Source organism: Dromiciops gliroides, chromosome 3 (genome assembly GCF_019393635.1).
Source record: "Dromiciops gliroides isolate mDroGli1 chromosome 3, mDroGli1.pri, whole genome shotgun sequence".
In the NCBI taxonomy this organism is placed as follows: Eukaryota; Metazoa; Chordata; class Mammalia; order Microbiotheria; family Microbiotheriidae; genus Dromiciops; species Dromiciops gliroides.
In genome coordinates this window covers 533,729,066-533,748,380 of record NC_057863.1, presented here as the reverse complement: position 1 = coordinate 533,748,380, position 19,315 = coordinate 533,729,066, and the positions used below count along the sequence as shown (strand labels likewise).

At 40.2% G+C, this 19,315-nt stretch overlaps 1 protein-coding gene across 1 annotated transcript in view; it reads left to right on the top strand.

The window, feature by feature from the left end:
* ALG9 (ALG9 alpha-1,2-mannosyltransferase) overlaps positions 1-18,978 on the top strand; it is a 155,596-nt gene extending 136,618 nt beyond the window's left edge. Inside the window, exon 15 of the mRNA XM_043995048.1 lies at positions 12,976-18,978. Coding sequence (XP_043850983.1) covers positions 12,976-13,099 — 124 coding nt within the window. The 3' untranslated portion in view covers positions 13,100-18,978. The remainder of the gene's footprint in view (positions 1-12,975) is intronic.
* The last annotated feature ends 337 nt before the right edge of the window (positions 18,979-19,315 follow it).

Sequence of the window (19,315 nt, the reverse complement as noted above, 5' to 3'; positions counted from 1 at the left end):
CTTACAAGCAAACAGTAAGAAAGAGTTCAAGTACCAAGGAGCCACAGTGAGTCTCACAGATGAAGACTTGACAGCTTCCACTTTAAATGGGAGAAAAGCTTAGACTACACTATTCCAAAAGGCCATAGACAAAGGTTTACAATAAAAAATTACCTATCTGGCAAAATATAATCCTGTGAGAGGGGAGGAGAGGAGAGGAATAGATCTTTGGTGAAATAGAGAATTTCCAGTCATTCTTAATAATAATTTTTTTTGGTGAGGCACTTGGGGTTAAGTAAGTTTCCCAGAGTCACACAGCTAGTAAGTGTCAAGTGTCTGAGCCCTGGATTTGAACTCAGGTCCTCCTGACTCCAAGGCTGGTACTCTATCCACTGTGCCACCTAGCTGCCACTGGTCATTCTTGATGAAAAGGCCAGAACTGAGTATGCATTTTGAAATGGAAATGTAGGGGCAGCTAGGTGGCGCAGTGGATAGAGTACCAGCCTTGGAGTCAGGAGTACCTGAGTTCAAATCTGGCCTCAGACACTTAACACTTACTGGCTGTGTGACCGTGGGCAAGTCACTTAACCCCAATTGCCTCACAAAAAAAAAAAAGAAAAAAAAAAGAAATGGAAATGTAAAAGCCAAAATAAACATAGAAAGGTACTCATATGTGTTATTGGGTTTTTTTGTTTGTTTGTTTTTTTGGATGAGGCATTTGGGGTTAATTGACTTGCCTAGGGTCATGCAGCTAATAAGTGTCTGAGGCCGGATTTGAACTCAGGTCCTCCTGAATCCAGGGCCAGTGCTCTATCCACTGCGCCACCTAGCTGCCCCACTCATATGTGTTTAATGAACAGGGAATAAGTAGGGATGGATTGTTTACATACCAATAGAGAGATAATAGAGTTCTTCTTAAAACCCAAATACCTTAAAGGGTCATAGAGAAAGGTGCACATGATATACTGCAGTGGATACACCTGTAGGTGGATTTGCCTTGTTTTCATGGTCTCTGGAGAAATCAGAAATGAGAGGGATAGGAGACTCTGATGGATAAGAGAAGAGGAAGGGGCTAGAGGTGGGTAAGATTATTTAAACACAGAAGAAGTGTTGGGGGAAAATGATCATTCGCGAACCTCACCTTCATCTGAACCAATTAAAGGAAGACTGAATACAATTACACATAAACAGATACATATTTAAAGATAATGGTATATAAATAGATTAAATTCAAGGGGAAATAGCGTCATCCTTGACTCTCCACTTTCACGTCCCCTATCCAATCTGTTGCCAATGTCTATTTTACCTCTGTAACATCTTTCATATATACCCTCTTCTCTGACGCTGCTACCACAGTGGTTTAAGCATCAGATCACACCTGCGCTATTCCAGTAGCCTGCTGGTGGGTCCTCCTGCATCAAGTCTCTCCTCACTCCAGTCCATCCTCCACTCTGCTGACAAAGTAATCTTTCTAAAGTGACCATATCACCCTTCTAACTTTATAAACTCCATTGGCTTTCCATCACCACCAGGATCAAATATAAAATCCTCTGATATTCAAAGTCCTTCATAACCTGTCCTCTCCCTACACATACACATCTGCAATAGATGCTGAAAAATCAACGTCGATTTCTATTTAAAACACTAGAAAGGCTAGAAATAAATGGACCCTTCCTTAATATGGCAAAAAACATCTAAGACTAAGAACAAATATATAATGGAGAAAAGTTAAAGGCTTTTCTCATAAGGTCAAAGGTAAAGCAAGAATGCCCATTTAACCACTGCTATTTAATGTAGTCCTAGAAATGGTAGCTACAGCAATAAGATAAGAAAGGGAAATTAAGGAAATAAACCTAGGCAAAGAGGGAACAAAATGGTCTCTTGCTGCAAGGTGATATGATGATTATAGGCAGCTTGGACACAGTGAATAGAGTACTAGACCGGGAGTCAGAAAGACCTGAGTTTAAATCCAGTTTCAGTCACTTCCTAGCTTTGTGAATCTGGGTTTCACCACTGTCTGTCTCAGTTTCCTCACCTGCAAAATGAGGATAATAAGAGAACCTATCTCCCAGGATTGTTATGATGATAAATGAGATAATAGTTGTAAAGCACTTTGCAAAAAAACATAAGGTATTATATGAATACTAGTTAATTATTTTTAAAAATTTATATTTCCCTACAAACCCCTAAAAAGTCACCTCAAATTGATTGAAGCAATATATTCATCAGAATTGCAGGATTTGTCTTATAATAAATCCACACAAATAATCAGCATTCCTGTGAAATACTAACAAAACTTGGCAGGAAGGGCTAGAAAGACATTTGGGAATTATATGAATTTATCCATAAAAATCTGTTTGCAAAAGCACAGACAGACCTAAATAATTGGAGACATGTTATTTGGTCATGAGCAGGTCTAGACAGTACAATAAATGTTAATCATGCCTAAATTAATGTATATATTCATTCCCCCACAAAACCACCTAGGTATTATTCTATAGAATTAGAAAAAAACAGCAATATAATTTACAAGGAGTAACAAAAGGTCAAGAATCACAAGGGTAATAATGAAAAAGTGGGAGGAAAGAGTACTCATCAGAAGATCTCAAATTATATTACAAAGCAGTTATCATGAAATGATTTGCTACCAGTCAAAAAAGAGAGGACATTCAGTAGAACAGATGAGGTCCACAAGGTACAGAAGCAAACAAACACAGTAGCACACATACTGTTTGATAAACCCAAAGACACCGGTTACTAGGGAAAAGACAATTAGTGACAAAAATGCTTAGAAAACTGGATTCCTATTTGGAAAAAATTCAGCATAGACCAACATCTCATACCACACATTAAGATAAACTACAAATGGATGCATGACTTAGATGTTAAAGAGATCATAAGCAAATAAGAGGAACAAAGAAGGAATTACCTTTCATATCTATGGGTCAGGAAGGATCTTCAAGGACAACAAAAGGACAGAGAGGATCACAGAAGATAAAATGGACAATTAGATAAAATTTTTAAGTTTTTAAAGAAAAAAATTTAATGTGCCTAAAATTAAAAGGGAAATAAAGTAACTGGAAAAAATATTTAAAGTAAACTTCCCTGAGAAAGGTCTTAAATTCAAGACATTTAAGGAACCGATTCACATTTATAAGGCCGAGACAATTTTTAAGATTTTATAAGACAATAGATAGGTGAAAGGATATGAACAAGCAGTTTTCAAAGGAAGGAATCCAAGTAATCAACAAGCGTATAAAAATTTCCCCAAATCATTACTTTTTGTTGTTGTTCAGTTATTTCAGTCATGTCCAACTCTTTGTGACCCATTGGAGTTTTCTTGGCAAAGAAACTGTAGGGATTTGCTATTTTCTTTTCCAGCTCATTTTACAGATAAGGAAATTGAGGTGAACAGGATTAAGTGACTTGTCCAGGGTCACACAGCTATGAAGTGTGGACTTCCTGAGGCTGGACTTCCTGAGGTCTTCCTGACTCTAGACCCAGTGCTCTATCCACTGCACCACCTAATTGCCCCAAATCATTAGTAGAGAAATGCAAATTAAAACACTTCTGGGAGGTTCTGCCTCATATTCATCTTTTGAATTTCACTTTGAACTGGTGTAGAATGAAGAGAGTAGAACTGGGAACAGATATAAAAATGAACAGTCTGGGGGGAGGAATTGAAATATTCAATTCAATGATCAATTATGGTTCCAAAGGGTCAATGATTTAGAATGCTACTCGCTTCCAAAAGAGAGGTGATGGACTAGATATGCAGAGTGAGACATATTTTTGCACATGGCCATGTGGTGATTTTTTTCGCTTGACAATGTGTGTTTGTTGCAAGGATTTTTCTTTTTTTCTTTTTTTTTCTTCTGAGCATGGGGAGGGAGGTTGGAGGGAAAGAGGGGAGATGCTTGTTATTTGGGGGAAAACTTTTTTAATTTTAAAAATGATTGTTGAAATCTCTCAGAATAAAAGGAATTAGGATGGAGAGAAAGACTGTGAGCCAGGCACTAAATCATTGAGAAAGAAAAGATAATATCCTTGGTGAGAGGAGGATCAATAGATAACCATGACCGGAATCTGGATTAGGTGCAGGAGACAGACTGAAAGGAAGAGTACCTAAAACAAGGTACCTAAAACTACAGTGATACTGAAACATAAGAGTGAGATAATGGAGGGCAGCTAGGTGGCACAGGGGATAGAGCACCAGCCCTGGAATCAGGAGTACCTGAGTTCAAATCTGGCCTCAGACACTTAACACTTACTAGCTGTGTGACCCTGGGCAAGTCACTTAACCCCAATTGCCTCACTAAAAAAAAAAGAGATAATGATACTTTGGGGGAGGTAGTACATGAACTGGGGATCAAAGGAGGGAATTTCAGATCTCAGGATCTTGTTGTTAGAGCACTTGTGAGTGATGGTTGGTCTGAAGTTTAACTACCTTTGTGTATTGCCAAAGACAAATAAAGATGGTTGTAATGAGAGTTGAGGAAGTTGACAAACTGAGAGTCCAGGATGTTCTAAGTATTATTAGTGCCATTGTTAAAGTGACCAGGAGCCCATAGAGAAGCCACCTAGCATGCTGAAGTAGGTCTTCCCCAGAGTTGAGTTGCTTGGGAATATAGCCAAAAATGAATGGCAAGCTTCTAAGGCTAAACCCCAGTGTAAGAATGTACTTCACTGAGGCTTCAGCAAAGCTGAAATATAAAAGGGAAAGTCCTTTCAGATCTAAAGGAAGCATTTTTTGTTGGTTTTTTTGTTTTTTTGCAGGGCAATGAGGGTTAAGTGACTTGCCCAGGGTCACACAGCTAGTTAAGTGTCAAGTGTCTGAGGATGGATTTGAACTCAGGTCCTCTTGAATCCAAGGCCAGTGCTTTATCCACTGTACCACCTAAGTGCCCCTAAAGGAAGCATTTTATACCCAAGAAAGGATCTTAGATTTGAGCAACTTAACTACCCATGAAAAGACCACCAGAAACAATGAACTTGCCCCAGGGCAAGACTACCTTCATACCTTTGTCTGTGGATGCCCATGGGCATTAGACTCTTCATATACAGTCTAGGAAATGGTCACCATAAGTAAGGATGGGGTCCCTCAATGAAGAACCCATGTTCTTTGTTGTTGTTTTGTTTTGTTTTGGCAGGGCAATGAGGGTTAAGTGACTTGCCCAGAGTCACACAGCTATTAAGTGTCAAGTGTCTGAGGCTGGATTTGAACTCAGGTCCTCCTGAATCCAGGGCTGGTGCTTCATCCACTGTGCCACCTAGCTGCCCCCAAGAATCCATGTTCTAACTAGGGAAAATGGTCATACAGGAAAGACTACATCTCTCCAACCTCCAGCATGAGTTAGGGTGGCAAATCTCAGAGCCAAGTCTCCAATCTTTGGTTAAATGTTACTTACTGGTTTTACTAAAAGAACCCAATTATTCTTCAGAAGAAGAGAGCATGCTAATAATATTCAATGTCAGAGGCATAGGGTAGAGACTGCGGTTGCAAGAGTGGGAAGTCCATGAGTCAACCTGTCCAGCAGAGATGCTGTGATCTATGAAAAGCTCAATGGCTGAGTGTCTTACCTAGCCCAGTCTTGCATTGAATCAACCTATTCAATGAAATTTACCTCATGAGGAATGAGGGCAGTTAGGTGGCACAGTGGATAGAGGGCTAGACCAAAGTCAGGAAGATCTGAGTTCAAATCTAGCCTATGACTCCTTATGTGACCCTGGGCAAGTCAGTTAACTTCTGTCCACCTCAGTTCCCTCATCTGTAAAATGAAGATAATAATAGCACCTAACATCAAAGGTGATTCTGAGAATAAAATGAGATATTTACAAAGTACTTTGCAAATCTTCGAGCTGTTATCATTGTCATCATTATTTCCCCATCCTAGCAATAGAGTGACTTGTTTATCACCTATATCAATACTCTGGCATGCCCTGCCTTGATGTGAATGTAATGAACCCCCTCCTAATAAAAATCAGATGATGAGGCCTTGCTTTTTCAGAACTGTGAGTCACTTTGACCAGTTGGGTTCCCTAAACACGGCTTTGGAGAAAGGGCTTTGTAACTACTATTCTTGCTGTGTTGTTTGAGTGAATGCCTTTGCCAGAAATTAAGTCTACTGGCTGATTACTAATGAGAAGTAAAGCAGTGGGTACTTGTGAGCTGGAGTGTTGGGCATAGTCAGCCACAGGACTACCCCCTGGAAGCCAGGGAGCAGGTTCTCATTGAGCACCCAACCTGTCATGGTCAGTTTGAGTTAGAAGACTTAGCCCAGAATGGGTGCTACATTAATATTAGACTTGATGCAGTAGAAGGAGTACTGGATTTACAGTCAGGACTTGATTAAAATTTTGGTTCTGTTAGTTACTACTACTGTGACCTTGGGCAAGTCACTTATTCTGTCTTGGACTCAATTTCCTCATGCGTAATACAAGGGGGTTTTACTTACTAAATGACTTCTGAGGTACCTTCCAGCTCTTTATAATTCTGTGAAGTAACATAAGGGAAAGTTGGAAATAAGTTTAATTTGCTAAGTTGAGAGGGTCTCAGAGAGCATTAAAATGTTGAGAGGTCATTGGATGGATTCCATGGGCAGAGATGTGGAATAAGGAAGACCCATTCTTGAATGCCATGTGGGGAACCAAATTCTTCTGAATTAGGTGTGGCTTATGGACAGCATGAGATCTGTGATGACTGGAGATAGGGCAGAGAAGACATCAGAGCTGAGGTGCTGACATTATGGAGAAAGTGGGAGAGTGGCCTGGAAGCTGGTGTATGACAGTGACAAAGACCAGCAGATGCTCTCCTGCCCCTGCTTCTGATCCTCCAGACTGGTCCACCATGGCTCAGCCAGTAGCCTTCTCATCCCAGAACATCCCTTGGGATCCCTTCTTCTGGAACTTCCACTTTGATAGAGGGCCCAGACCAGCCATCTTTCATGTCTCTTTCAACTCTGCTTCTGCCTTTTTGGACTTGACCACCATGCCTTAGCTCTCTTTTAGGTGTGATCTTCCCTCTCCCTGTCCCCTCCCCTCATTAAAATGTATGGGGAAAGAACATTTATTAAGCACTTCATATGTGCCAGGCTCTGTGGTAAGCACTTTACAAATATCATCTTATTGGATCCTCACAACAACCCTGGGGAGTAGATGCTATTATTATCCCCTTTTCACAGTTGAAGTAACTTGAGGCTGACAGAGGTTGTGGCTTGGCTAGGGTTGCACAGCTAGTGAGTGTCTGAGGCTGAATTTGATCTTGGGTCTTCTTAACTCCACGTCTAACACTCTATGTACTGTGCTACCCAGCTCCTTAAGAGTACTCCCCCAAACTTCACCAATGACATTTTTGATCAGGTCTACCTCTTTTTGAGATTTCCCAGTTTATTGGCAAGGGACTGTGGAGTAAGCTGTGACCTGAGACCTGAATGAGAAAGTGGACGCTTTTTCCAAACCCAGGAGTACTCTCAGGGTTCAGTTTTGTGAATTGTAAGTGGCATGAACACACTGCCTTCACAAAGCCACATAAGCAGGAGTAGCATGAGGAAAACTGGCAGTGGTTTTAGATTACAGGCTCACAGAGGTTATTAAATGTTGGAAGAATAAATTAAAAAATAAAAAAATAATCAAAGAAACTCTTCTCTAAATGTGTTAGATCTGTTTCCTTTTTTAAGTGAAAAATGGACCTACCAGATCTGTTCGTGCCTGCTGAACTGGAGACATCGGGGACTGGCAGCCAGTCTTCCATTGACGTCAGCAAGAGCAGATTTCAATCTCCACAGCAGAATGCTCCCCAGCCCTGATAAATGGGTCGGGTAATTGAATTAGAAAACATTCTGAGCCATCAGCTAATTATGCTGTTTAGGCAACTGCTTTGTCCAAGTTTGTTTCATCTTCCCTCCATCTACTGCATGAGTGACTCTCTCACTGGGAGGGTCTGTGTCTTAGCTCCCATGAGACGGGGCTGTATTTCATATCTCCTTGGTCTGGGTTGCCTGTGCTCCCCCAACACGATTGGACTTTGGCTTTTGTGTTGTAAGATTCTTAAACCTTCAGACCATTGATTGTATTAGTTCTACAGGCACATGTTTTGTTCTTTTTAATACATGGAGGCATATGCATACAACCTTGTGTATGTGTACATATACTTACGTTATAAACTTGCTATTTTAGCTGCCAGACCCTTATCTCCCTCATGAAGGCAAATAATCAATTTGATTTCCCTTCTTTCACAACAACCCTACCACTCACCAGAAACTGAAAAGGTCAGTGTTTAGATAGTATATCAAAGGTGTTGGTGAGAGAGATTTCCAGAATGCCAGCTGCCATGTCAGAGATGAAGAATTCAAATTAATTTGTTCTTTATTAAAAAACAAAACAAAACAACCCAACACAGACTCCCATTCCAGCCCAGAGGTGGGAAGGGAGCTAAGCAGGCCCAGTGTTTCTCTCACTTATTCTTCTGGTGAAAGTTGGTGATTTCATGTGCTAAAGATAGACAGTGTTGGCCTGCTATGGGTCACAGGTTGAAGTTGCCTGAGTAAAACAATGTGAAATTGGTTTGCCAGCCTGCTCCATTCAGATCTGAGATAAGAAGACAAATAGACATCTTCTGCTTTCCTCCTCGAATTCCCCTTTTTCCCCCTCCCACCTACATCTTTGTCTCTTACATAACCTTATGTTTGGATCTTAGAAGTTTCTTTTCCTTTTCGTTATTAAGTACAATGCCCGGGGCCAAATCTTTTAAGGGTTGGTGGTAGAGTTCATAGTGAGGATGAGTTTCTTCCCTGACTAAGTAGGTCCAGATGAGAAAGACCTGATCTTGCTCTTTCTGGTGAGGAGGTCCTGACATGTCTAAGTCAAATCCAAAGTCTGTCCTCGGTGGGATAGCTTCTTAGCCAAGGCTACATGCTCAGGAGGCTGGAGAAGCACTTGCCTAGCCATTTGTCATTTACTGCTAAGGACAAAAGATCTCATTCTTGTTGCTTAAATTATTCTAGTAATGGGAATAGAATGTCTATCTTTTGTTAGTGTGGCTGTCTGTCTAAAATATGTAACCTCTCTACCCCTCAAGGTCTTGTGTGCTTTTTAGAACTACCTAATTATGAATCAGGGAAAGGTAGTATTAAGGGTAGTTTTTATTTTGCCTATAGAATAAAGTCTAAATTACTGAATCTCACATTCAAACCCTCCTACAATTTAGTTCCTGCTTTCCTCCAATCCAAGTATTAACATTTTTTTTTCAAATGAGCAAGCACTAATTTTTCCTTCCTCCCACCCCACATACACACTGAAAAAAAGACACTATTTCATCACGTAAACATAGTCAAGCAAAACAAATTCCCATATTGACAATATCCCAAAGGATGTTTCTCCTTCCGCCTATTAGTTCATCATCTGTTTTATAATTACCCACAATGTGCAAGATTGTTTAAGAGTCTAAGTTCCTGAGAAGGTGCTGACCTTCATTGGTAGAGAAAGTTTCTTCATCCAGAAGTTCCCTGTATTAGTGAAATGATATGCCCAGTCCTTGTTCTTAGCCCTATGGGTAAGGCACTAGGCTAGGCACTAGGGATATAGAGCCCACCAGGGGCTTAAGTTCTGCCTCTCTAACTAGCCCGTGGAAACTTTCCACTCAAACTGATATACTCATTGTTCCCTAAATACATCATATACATTCTTGCCTCATGCTTTTGGCCATGCTGTTCTTCCCACGTGGAATATCCCACCCACCACCCCTTTTATGTTCCAGTTCACTTTCCTCCTCCTCCTGCTTCCTCTTCCTTCCTCTGCAAAGATTTTTTGGACCATTTTAAGGTCTTAGTGATCACTTCTCTGAAATCTATAATACTCATCCAGTACTTGGTTGGCATCTGCAACTTTATATTTATTATATAAATAACCAGGCCTCTCAGATTATTATTTAGAGCAGAGTACATAGGACTGAGACAGTTGGAAAAAAAACAGGTTTCTAGAGATTTGGTGAGTTATTCATAGTCACACAAATAATAAGTGGCATAACCAAAATTTGAACCCAGATCTTCTGATATCGTGTCTTATATCTCTTTGTATCCCCTGGACCTTGAAAGTGCCCTACACCTAACAAATCCCATAAACAACCCAGTGTAATCTTTTGAAATTGGTTTTGGGGTTGTTTTGGGGGTCTTTTGGCCATTACAAGCCTGATCTTTTCCTATCCTGGTAAGTTGATCAGGACAAGGTACTGATTATGTTTTGTACTGATTTGTGTTTTGTGGAGTATGACATTTCAGTGAAATGCCCAGTTCTAGTCATGTGCCCTACACTTGGCTTTTAGGTATTTACACTGGCTTCCTGCCTTCCATTCTGACCTTCTCTGAGCCACGTAGCACAGATAGAACAGATAATTTCTGGACAAACAAAAGTACTTCCTTCTCTTGATTCCCTTGGTTTTGATCTCCCAAGTTTAAAGCCCGTCTTTATAAGAGCTCAATCTTCTCTTGTCGTTCACTCTTTAGAGCCAGTTTTCTCTGTTAAAGCCTCTGAGCTGCTGATTGTAGAAATGCAGTTCTGATTGAGTAGAGACTCCTGTCAGCTCTCAAACTGGGAAGTCTAGGGGCTGAACCTGATAGGATTGTGTATGGCTATTGCAGTAGTCTGCCAGACTTGGGGGTTATGATGCCAATGCAGATACCACACTAACACTTATTAGTTTGGGATTTGAAGGAAGAATAGTCAGTAGAACATCCATCCTATTCGGTGTAGTAGAGAAAAGGTTGTTCTCTAATTTGGTTTTTCTCAGAAATGATTACTATAGGAAACATTGACTAATGTAGAAGGTGGTACGATATCATTATTATCATTATTACTAATTATTTATTTACTAGTAGAAGTCCCTTTTGATGTGTTCACACTCTTCGGAAACTCGTCCGAAATTCAGTTTGCTGGAGACAGGTGGCACAGTAGATAAAGCACCAGCCCTGGAGGACCTGAGTTCAAATCTGGCCTCAAATACTTGACACTTAGTTGTGTGACCCTAGGCAAGTCACTTAACCCTCATTGCCTCACCAAAAAAAAAAACAGTTTGCAAGTTTTCCTTATGTTTCAAGAATTCAATTTAGTTTGAGATTAGGTCTCCCTGTCTTGCCCAGGCTAGACAGCAGCAGTCTATCATGGGTCCAGTCCCAGAGCTAATCAGCGTTGAGAGTTTTGATCTGCTCTGGCCTGGGATGGGTTATCACACGTAGGGACTCGCCATATTATGCTGGATTTAATTCAGACATCTGCTAGGCTTAGCACACTGTAGCCCAGAATTCCTGTGCTCAAATAGTCCACCAGCCTCTGCCTTCCCAGTAGCAAGGCTTATAGGCATGTACCACCTTGCCTGACCAATTTAGCTCAATTAAAATAAATATTAAGTATTTACTGTGTGCAGGGTGAGAGACATTGTAGTATCCTGGGTCAAGGACTGATCTTGGAATTAAAATGACCTGGGTTCAAGTCCTGACTCTGACACACTGGCTGTTAAGTGAGCAAGTCACTTAACTTCTCAGTACCCTACACCAGTGGTCTCCAAACTGTCTAAATCCCAGGCTCCATGAATTTTTTTTTCTTCATGTAATAATTTTGTGCGTTAGAAAACTCATAAAAATGGAAATTTTATAAGTATGAGAAAGGTGATATAATACCTGACCTAAGAGTCAAAGCCCATAAAAAGTAAATAGTTGCTGGAGTTTATTGACTGAGGAGTGACATGGTCAAGATCTATGCATTAGGAAAATCATTTTGGCAGCTGAGGATAGGATATATTGGAGAGGAGAGAGACTTGAGGCAGGGAAACCAATTAGGAAGCTGTTGCAAAAGTCTAGTGTCAAAGTGATTAGAGACTTTTTATTTTAAGTCCTGTACTCAAAAGCGCCCTACAGAATTCACCACACAGGTGCCCTTAATTCCTGAGGAAAGTAAGAGCCAGAGGCTTGTGCCAACTGAGGATTGGACATCTGTAGCTTCTTTTTGCCTTGACCATATAAATGTCATGAAATTATATTAGTCTTTATGAACCTTTTCATTTGATCTAGGACTTCTGTGGAACAGCCTTATACAAAAGTAGTATAGCCCCATCAAAGCTGTTTTGGAAAGAGGTAACAGAGTTCTTGGTGTGGATGTTTTTTGGAGTGGGTGGGTGAAGTGTCAGGTCTTGATTAGGTCACTTAACGCCATCTTGTTGGGTAATAAACTCTGCTCCTGCTCCGGGAATGTATTCTTTTTTTTTTTTTTTTGTGGGGCAATGGGGGTTAAGTGACTTGCCCAGGGTCACACAGCTAGTAAGTGTCAAGTGTCTGAGGCTGGATTTGAACTCAGGTACTCCTGAATCCAGGGCCAGTGCTTAATCCACTGCACCACCTATCCGCCCCTTGGGAATGTATTCTTGACCAAGGTACTGTCTTGTTTTGCTTCATAAAAGCCCAAGATGATGGTTTCTAGGATAAAATACAAACTCTTCTGTTGGCCCTTAACCCCTCCCCAGTATGGCTCTGGCCTGCCTTCTCACACATTACTCTTTTCCATGAACTCTGTGGTCCAGCCAAATTCTCTCTTCCCCCAAATACTCCATCTCTATTCTTGCCAGCCTTGGCCTAGACCATTCCCTTCTTCACTTCCACCTCTTGGAATCCCCTCTCACTTCCTTCAGAGTGCAGCTTGAGTGCCAGCTACATGAGGCATGCCCTGATCCCTCCAGCCATTAGTGGCTTCCTTCTCCCACAGGACCTTTTATTTTGCATATGTGTCCATTGTTTTATCCAGATAGAAAGAAAATTCCTTGAAGACAAGCATTGTTTCATTTTTGTCTTTCTGTTCCTAGAGCCTGGCACATAGTAAGTGCTTAATAGTGGTCTATTGATATTTTCCCCCACACTCATCTTGGCTACCACTGGAAAATCTTTTTTGGTCACTTTTGTTAAATCTATTAAATAATAAAATTCTCTCCTTATTTTTCCCTTTTTAATTTTTCAGATCTTCAAAACTACTGCGAGCATTCTATGTTCCTTTCCTGTCAGAAAAGCATACAGTGTATGTAAATTACACCATCCTCAAACCCCGGAAAGGAAAGCAAGCCAGGAAGAAGACTGGTGGTTAGCAGCACACTTGTGGTCCCAAAGAACCAGCCATTACTGCTAACTAGTGGCTCCACGGGCATCATTTCCTCCAATCATCACTTGTAACATTCATAATAAAGATTTTCCAACAAGAATACTGGAATCCAGGTGCCTCGGGCTATTCAAAGTTAATTCCATTCTTTCAGTTCTTGCCTGTATCTCTGCTCTGCTTCTAGAGTTGTGTGAACTAGAGCAACATGGGTTATGGCAGTGGAAGACTTATATGATACCTGTAAGTGTATTTTCTTCTGTTGAGTTATTTATGAGACTGAAAAAAGAACAGAGCTATCAGGAAGATTTGAAAAGCTGTGGACTGGTTGGCTCTATTCATCTGTTCTCTTCTACTCTAGCTGAGCACCAGAGAAATACTCAGCAACTCTGGGGCTTCTCCACCCATTGCTGCTTGGCATCTCCCAGCACTCTTCCTCCTGCTTATTCTCAGCAGGGGAATTGGAACAACCAAACACCTATCCATATGTCTTTGTTCCCCCCAGCAAAACCATACTTCTGTTAAGTACTTCACTAGACCAGGATGTCCGTCCTGGAGATGTAGCTCAGGAAGGAGACAAACTTTTTTGGAACTATGATATAATTTTTGTTCTTTTGTAATTACCTATAATTTCCATTTTTTCATTTCCCTTTTAAAGTGTGAATTCATGGAGTTTCTATAAGTTGAAGCAGTGTACATTCCCTTGAATGCTAAGTGAATAGGGAATATTTGGGGAAAAGTGCCTGCTCTTCATTTTCTGTATATTATCGGGGGTTTTTTTTGTTGTTGTTGTTGGTTTTTTTAGTGAAGCAATTGGGGTTAAGTGACTTGCCCAGGGTCACACAGCTAGTAAGTGTTAAGTGTCTGAGGCCGGATTTGAACTCAGGTACTCCTGACTCCAGGGCCGGTGCTCTAGCCACTGCGCCATCTAGCTGCCCCATATTATCGTTTTAAGAAATGTATTTTGTAGAATCCATAACAGATTCTGGAAGAAGTGATTGAGAGACAGAGTTTCCGACAGACTCTGAGAGAAAGAAAAAGCATCTAACTCTGAAAAGAGCAGGGTGGGGAGGAAGGGGAAGAGTGTGAAGCAAGAAGCTGAGGTGAGAGCTGAGTCTTCAGAGCATTTCTAGCAATTCCATTGGGAAGCAAATCCATTCAGGGTGCTTTGGTGGTGGAGCAAGGATGGTGCCTGTATATGGCACTCAGAGAAGCAGAGCCAGAAAACTGGAGAGAGCCAGAAAGATCTAGATAGGAGTGGGTTCAGATGAATATTAGAACTTTCCATTTTAAGGAGGTGATTTTATTTGGGTGTGAGTTTGGGTGGGGCCGCGCATGACTCAGATTGCTGGGCCAAAGCTGTTCCTTCCAGGCTATATTCATGGTGTGTGGGAGTGTCTGTTTTGGTATTGTTTGGGCTGCTCCCTCACTAGCCATGGGCTCCCCTGTCTCAGGAGAACAAAGAGGACATTATTGAGTCAAATTCCTCTACTGGGGCCCACAAGGGTCAGTGTCAGGACCTAAACATTTAGGTTTAAATAAGGTGCCAAAAAATCTTTACAAATGATAGTTTCCAGTATCTGCAATTGAGGTAAATTAATTTTCTGAAATTTCTAGAACTAGAATGACTTCTCAGCAGGACCAAACTTAGGAGAGGAAAAGAGAGCTGAGAGAAGGAACAGTTGGTTGCTTACTTCAGAGACTATCTGAGACGGAGCAGAAGCATTAAGAAACAATAGGTCTCCTTCCTTCTCCCATTTCCCCATCATAGACCAACTCCATCCGTGTGGAAGTTCTTTTTTAGGTTTAACCTTAATTGCATTTGTTTCAAATCCTCCTCAGTGAAGAAGGCAATGAGGCAGATAGATGCCTCATGCTCCAAGGAAATACATTGCTTGGAGGACTTAGTCCTTCTCTATACAGAGCCCTGTGCCCAATACAATGAAAGGAGTAAACAGAATATAGTTGAAAGAGCATTCATTTTATTTAGAGTTAAAAGATCAGAGTGCAAGTCCTGTCTCTGACACCAACTAGCCAAGTGACCTGGGACAAGTAACTTCTTTCTAAGCCTCAGTTTCTTCCTCTGTCAAGTGAGAGGGGTTGGAATGTAGAGCAGGGGTTCTTAACCTTCTTTGTGCCATGGACCTCTTGGGCAGCCTGGTGAAACCAATGTAAAGCTTCTCAGAATCATTTTTGTTAATGCATAAAACACATTAAATAAGTTTATAAAAGAAAAAAAAGAATAGGTCTAGCTAGAAGAATAGATAAGACTTACAAGTGACATGGAAGGAGTTGAGTGTAGGTTCCCTTGAGGTGCTTCTGTGGCTCCTAACTTTAAATTTCTTTGGCTATGCTGGCACCATACCGGCCTGGCCAAGAGGTGAAAGCATCAGGACCTTAAGGTAAGGCCTCTGCCTTCTTCCAACATTACTGAAAAGGTTAAAGGATTGGCTACTGATGGATGCCACTTAGGGAGATGCAGTGTAGACCTTGCAACACTTACATGTGTTACATGTGTAGACATTTGCTAGTTAAGTTAAGCAGTTCAGATTGAGGAATTAAATTGAAAAAAACACAACCATAATATATTGATGTTTCATCTGGGCCAGGAGATAACCCTCAGTTCTCAAAGGTCATGCTCACATGGCCAAGTTCCTGCAGGAACTCCTAGCTAAGAAAGTGTGGTTCTAGCAGCAGACTACTCTCATCATCTGAAAACCAGCATAGCTAAATTGGGGGAAGCTTATCAGAGGGTTGGTCACAAGGGGGTGGATTTTTGAGGGCCATATTAATTTATACCGATGATTGATGGAGGTATAGAGTGGTTTTAGTCTGCTTGAAGAAGTATAAAATGCAAAAAGCCTAATCTAAGATATATACATCAGAAACATCAGGCCCTTCCTTTTGATACTTGTTCATTTTTCTCTGTAGTAGATCTATTAATATAATCAAACCAACAAATATCCATTGAGTACCTGGTGTGTGCAAAGTATAGTGCTAGAGGTACCTGATATAAGGAGATAAGTTTAAAACAGTTATTGGCTTCAGGAAGCTTGTAATCTAATTGGGCTACAAGGCACAGATAAATGAAAGACATCCATGTCTTTGTAACAGGTTTGTAGGGAAGAAGGGAGAAGTGTGACAGGAACCAGGGTGAGTAGCATTCCTCAGACAGAGAACCAATGTGCAGCAGAATCTTAGCTACTTTTCTGGGTGGCTGATCCATTCACGGTGATGACAAAAAAAAAAATTGTTTCTGTAGATTGGGTATTTTTTGGGGGGTATTATTATTGCATTGGAGAAGATTGTTGGGCATAATTGAAGAGAAGGCTTTTGATTGTTTTATATTTTTGGATTGAGGACTGATAGATATGAGGACCTGTTTCTGATGGAATAATTAATTGTTCTTTGCACAAAAGCCCTCTAACAGCCTAATTTTAATTTCTGACTTTGTGGCTTAGAGCAACATTGTCGCACCTATATTCAATGTCTATTTTATATCTGGTAGATTTAATCTGATATGAAAGCATTCACATAATTTAATTTATAAGTTTTATTGATGGCTTTTGTTTTTACCACACCATTTTCATATATGCTCCTCTACTCTCCCATTCCCTACTTTGTTCTTTGAAACAAAAGAAAGAGTTCATCAAAACCAACCGAGACCATGTTTGACAGTGTATGCATATACCCATAATTATACCCATAATTCTCCACCTCTCCAAAGAAAAGTTTGAGATGTATCTCCTTATCTTTTCTCCAGGGCTAAGACTGATCATTACAATTACACTGTCCCTGTGGCTTCTTCCTCTAATTGAATGATTCCTCCTAGAACTTCCATTTTAAGAAAAGTGCCCAGGCCAAGAATGTCTTTCTTCCTTTTCAGGTTCTACTTCAGAATCCATACTTCAATGTTACTAGCTTCTTGCTACCTTTCCTCCCCACTCTTTCAACCTCCTTTTATGTGTTGTCTTCTTCCTTCGGAATGTAAACTCTCTGAGAGCAGGGACTGTCTTTCTTTTTGCATGTACTGGTATTCTCAGAACTTAGCATGGTGCCTGGCACATAGTAAGTGCTTAATAAGTTATTGTTGATTTGGCTTGACATTAGCATCCAGTTTTATTTTAATGTTCTTTTATTTATATTATTATGGTAATATAAACTGCTTTTCTGGTTCAGCTTATTTTGCCTTCCATCAATTCTTACAAATATTTCTGTGCTTCTCTGAATTCCTCATATCTGTCATGTCTTATGGTGCAATAACATTCTGTTATACTGATATATTACATGATTGTTCAGCCATTCCCCACTGATGGGCATTGAATTTGTTTTCAGTTTTCACAGCTACAAAAAATCTGCTATGAATATTTTGGCATATATGAGACCACTCAATTCTGCCTTTATTTTCCTCGGGATATCTGCCCAGGAGTGAGATCTCTGGGTCATTTTTATCAAATAATTCCAAATTGTTTTCCAGCATGGATGGACCAGTTTTACAGTTCTAGCAATTGTGTATAAGGGTGCCTGTCTTTCCAGAGCCCCTTCCATAATGGACATTTCCATCCTTTATCATCATCTTTGCCAGATTGCTAGGTGTAAGGTAAAACTTCAAAGTTGTTTTAATTTTCATTTTCTTAGTAATTTGGAACATGGTTGTTGTTAGCATGGATTTATACTTTTGAAATCTGTTCATGTCCTCTAAACATTAGTAAGAGAGATCATTTTAACCTTTTGGAATATTCATAGCTAATGAATATTCCCACCATACCCGTGCTTAACTGAACACCAAACTAAGAAGCAAACTGTTTCATTTTAAGCCAAGGTGGTATCTCGTGAATTTATCTGGGTCATTTTTCCTAGACTTGGGGAAAGGATAAGTCTTTGAGTTCTACACAATCCTCATAACTATAAACTCTTTATACTTGAAGAAATGTTAAAGATGATCTATCCCAAGACTCATTTAATAGCAGAGAAAAGTAAAACCAAATGAGGGTCGAAGTGACTTGACAAAGTCCCACACCTCAGCAGAGCTCAGATTAGAGCCCAAAGCTTTAGCTATCCAGACTAGTACTCTTTCCATTATATTATACTGCTCCTAGGGATGCAAAGTAAAGCATCTTTTTTTTTTTTTAAGTGAGGCAATTGGGGTTAAGTGACTTGCCCAGGGTCACACAGCTAGTAAGTGTTAAGTGTCTGAGGCCGGAAAAAGTAAAGCATCTTGAAAACTAGCACAATTCTGGAGGGGTGGAAGGGCTGGTCATTGGTGAGGAATATGGGGAGACAGGTGGTGCTCAGCTATGCATTTAATGTGAGTATAGTGAAGGTGAGGATTTGTATGGGGCCTAAAGTATTCAGGTTGGTATTAGGCAACTGCAATTCTCACATCATATTCTCATAATCATAGTTTGGGTTTTTTTTTTCCCAGCACAGGGGAGACAGAGTTTAATCTGACAGTCCCTCCATTGACACATTAAAATTCTATGTATTGCTGTATTCTTATGCTCTTCCACTAAATGTCTTGAGTAAATGGATTTAATGTTATTTGGTGGATTCAAATAGACATGTGTCTAGCTTTAATCTTTTGTAATAGACAGGCATCTTCTGTACAGTATCATTGGATTTTAGAGGCCCTCTGGTATGTCATTGAATCTAAACAAGTTCTGGCTTTAATCTTCCCAATGTTTTAAACTGTGTGATTCATATTGCAAATGAAATCAGGAAACAAGAGGAATAGCGTGGAAGCAAGGACATTGTCCAGTGCTGCCCTCTCCCTGGTCCTGGTTGTTTTGTTGTTTCATGTATCACTGTTTACATTGTATTCTTATTGTATTTATTGTGAAATGAAAGTCAAATAAATCCTCTTGGTTTGAATTTTTTTTTAAAGAGGTGATGCTTTCTGCTTTGGTCTTAGGCTTTAATTCCTTATTGGAAACTAGAAGCTAAAGAAGACTGTTCACCATTATATGGAACTGGCTTCCAGAGAATCAGGTAGCAAAAAAAAAATATCCAGAAGGGTTCAGGGAGAAGCCCTTTGGAACTTCCATCACCATCTGGTTTTATTTTAGCTGGAGAGAAATTAAGGGCAGTAGTAGTATTAAGTGATATGCCTAAATACCTAAAGTCCCAGTCTCTTCTATAGTTTTTTAATATAAAAGTTCAGTCTGTATAGACATAAGAGTATGGTTAATTTCCAATTATTAAGTGGTTT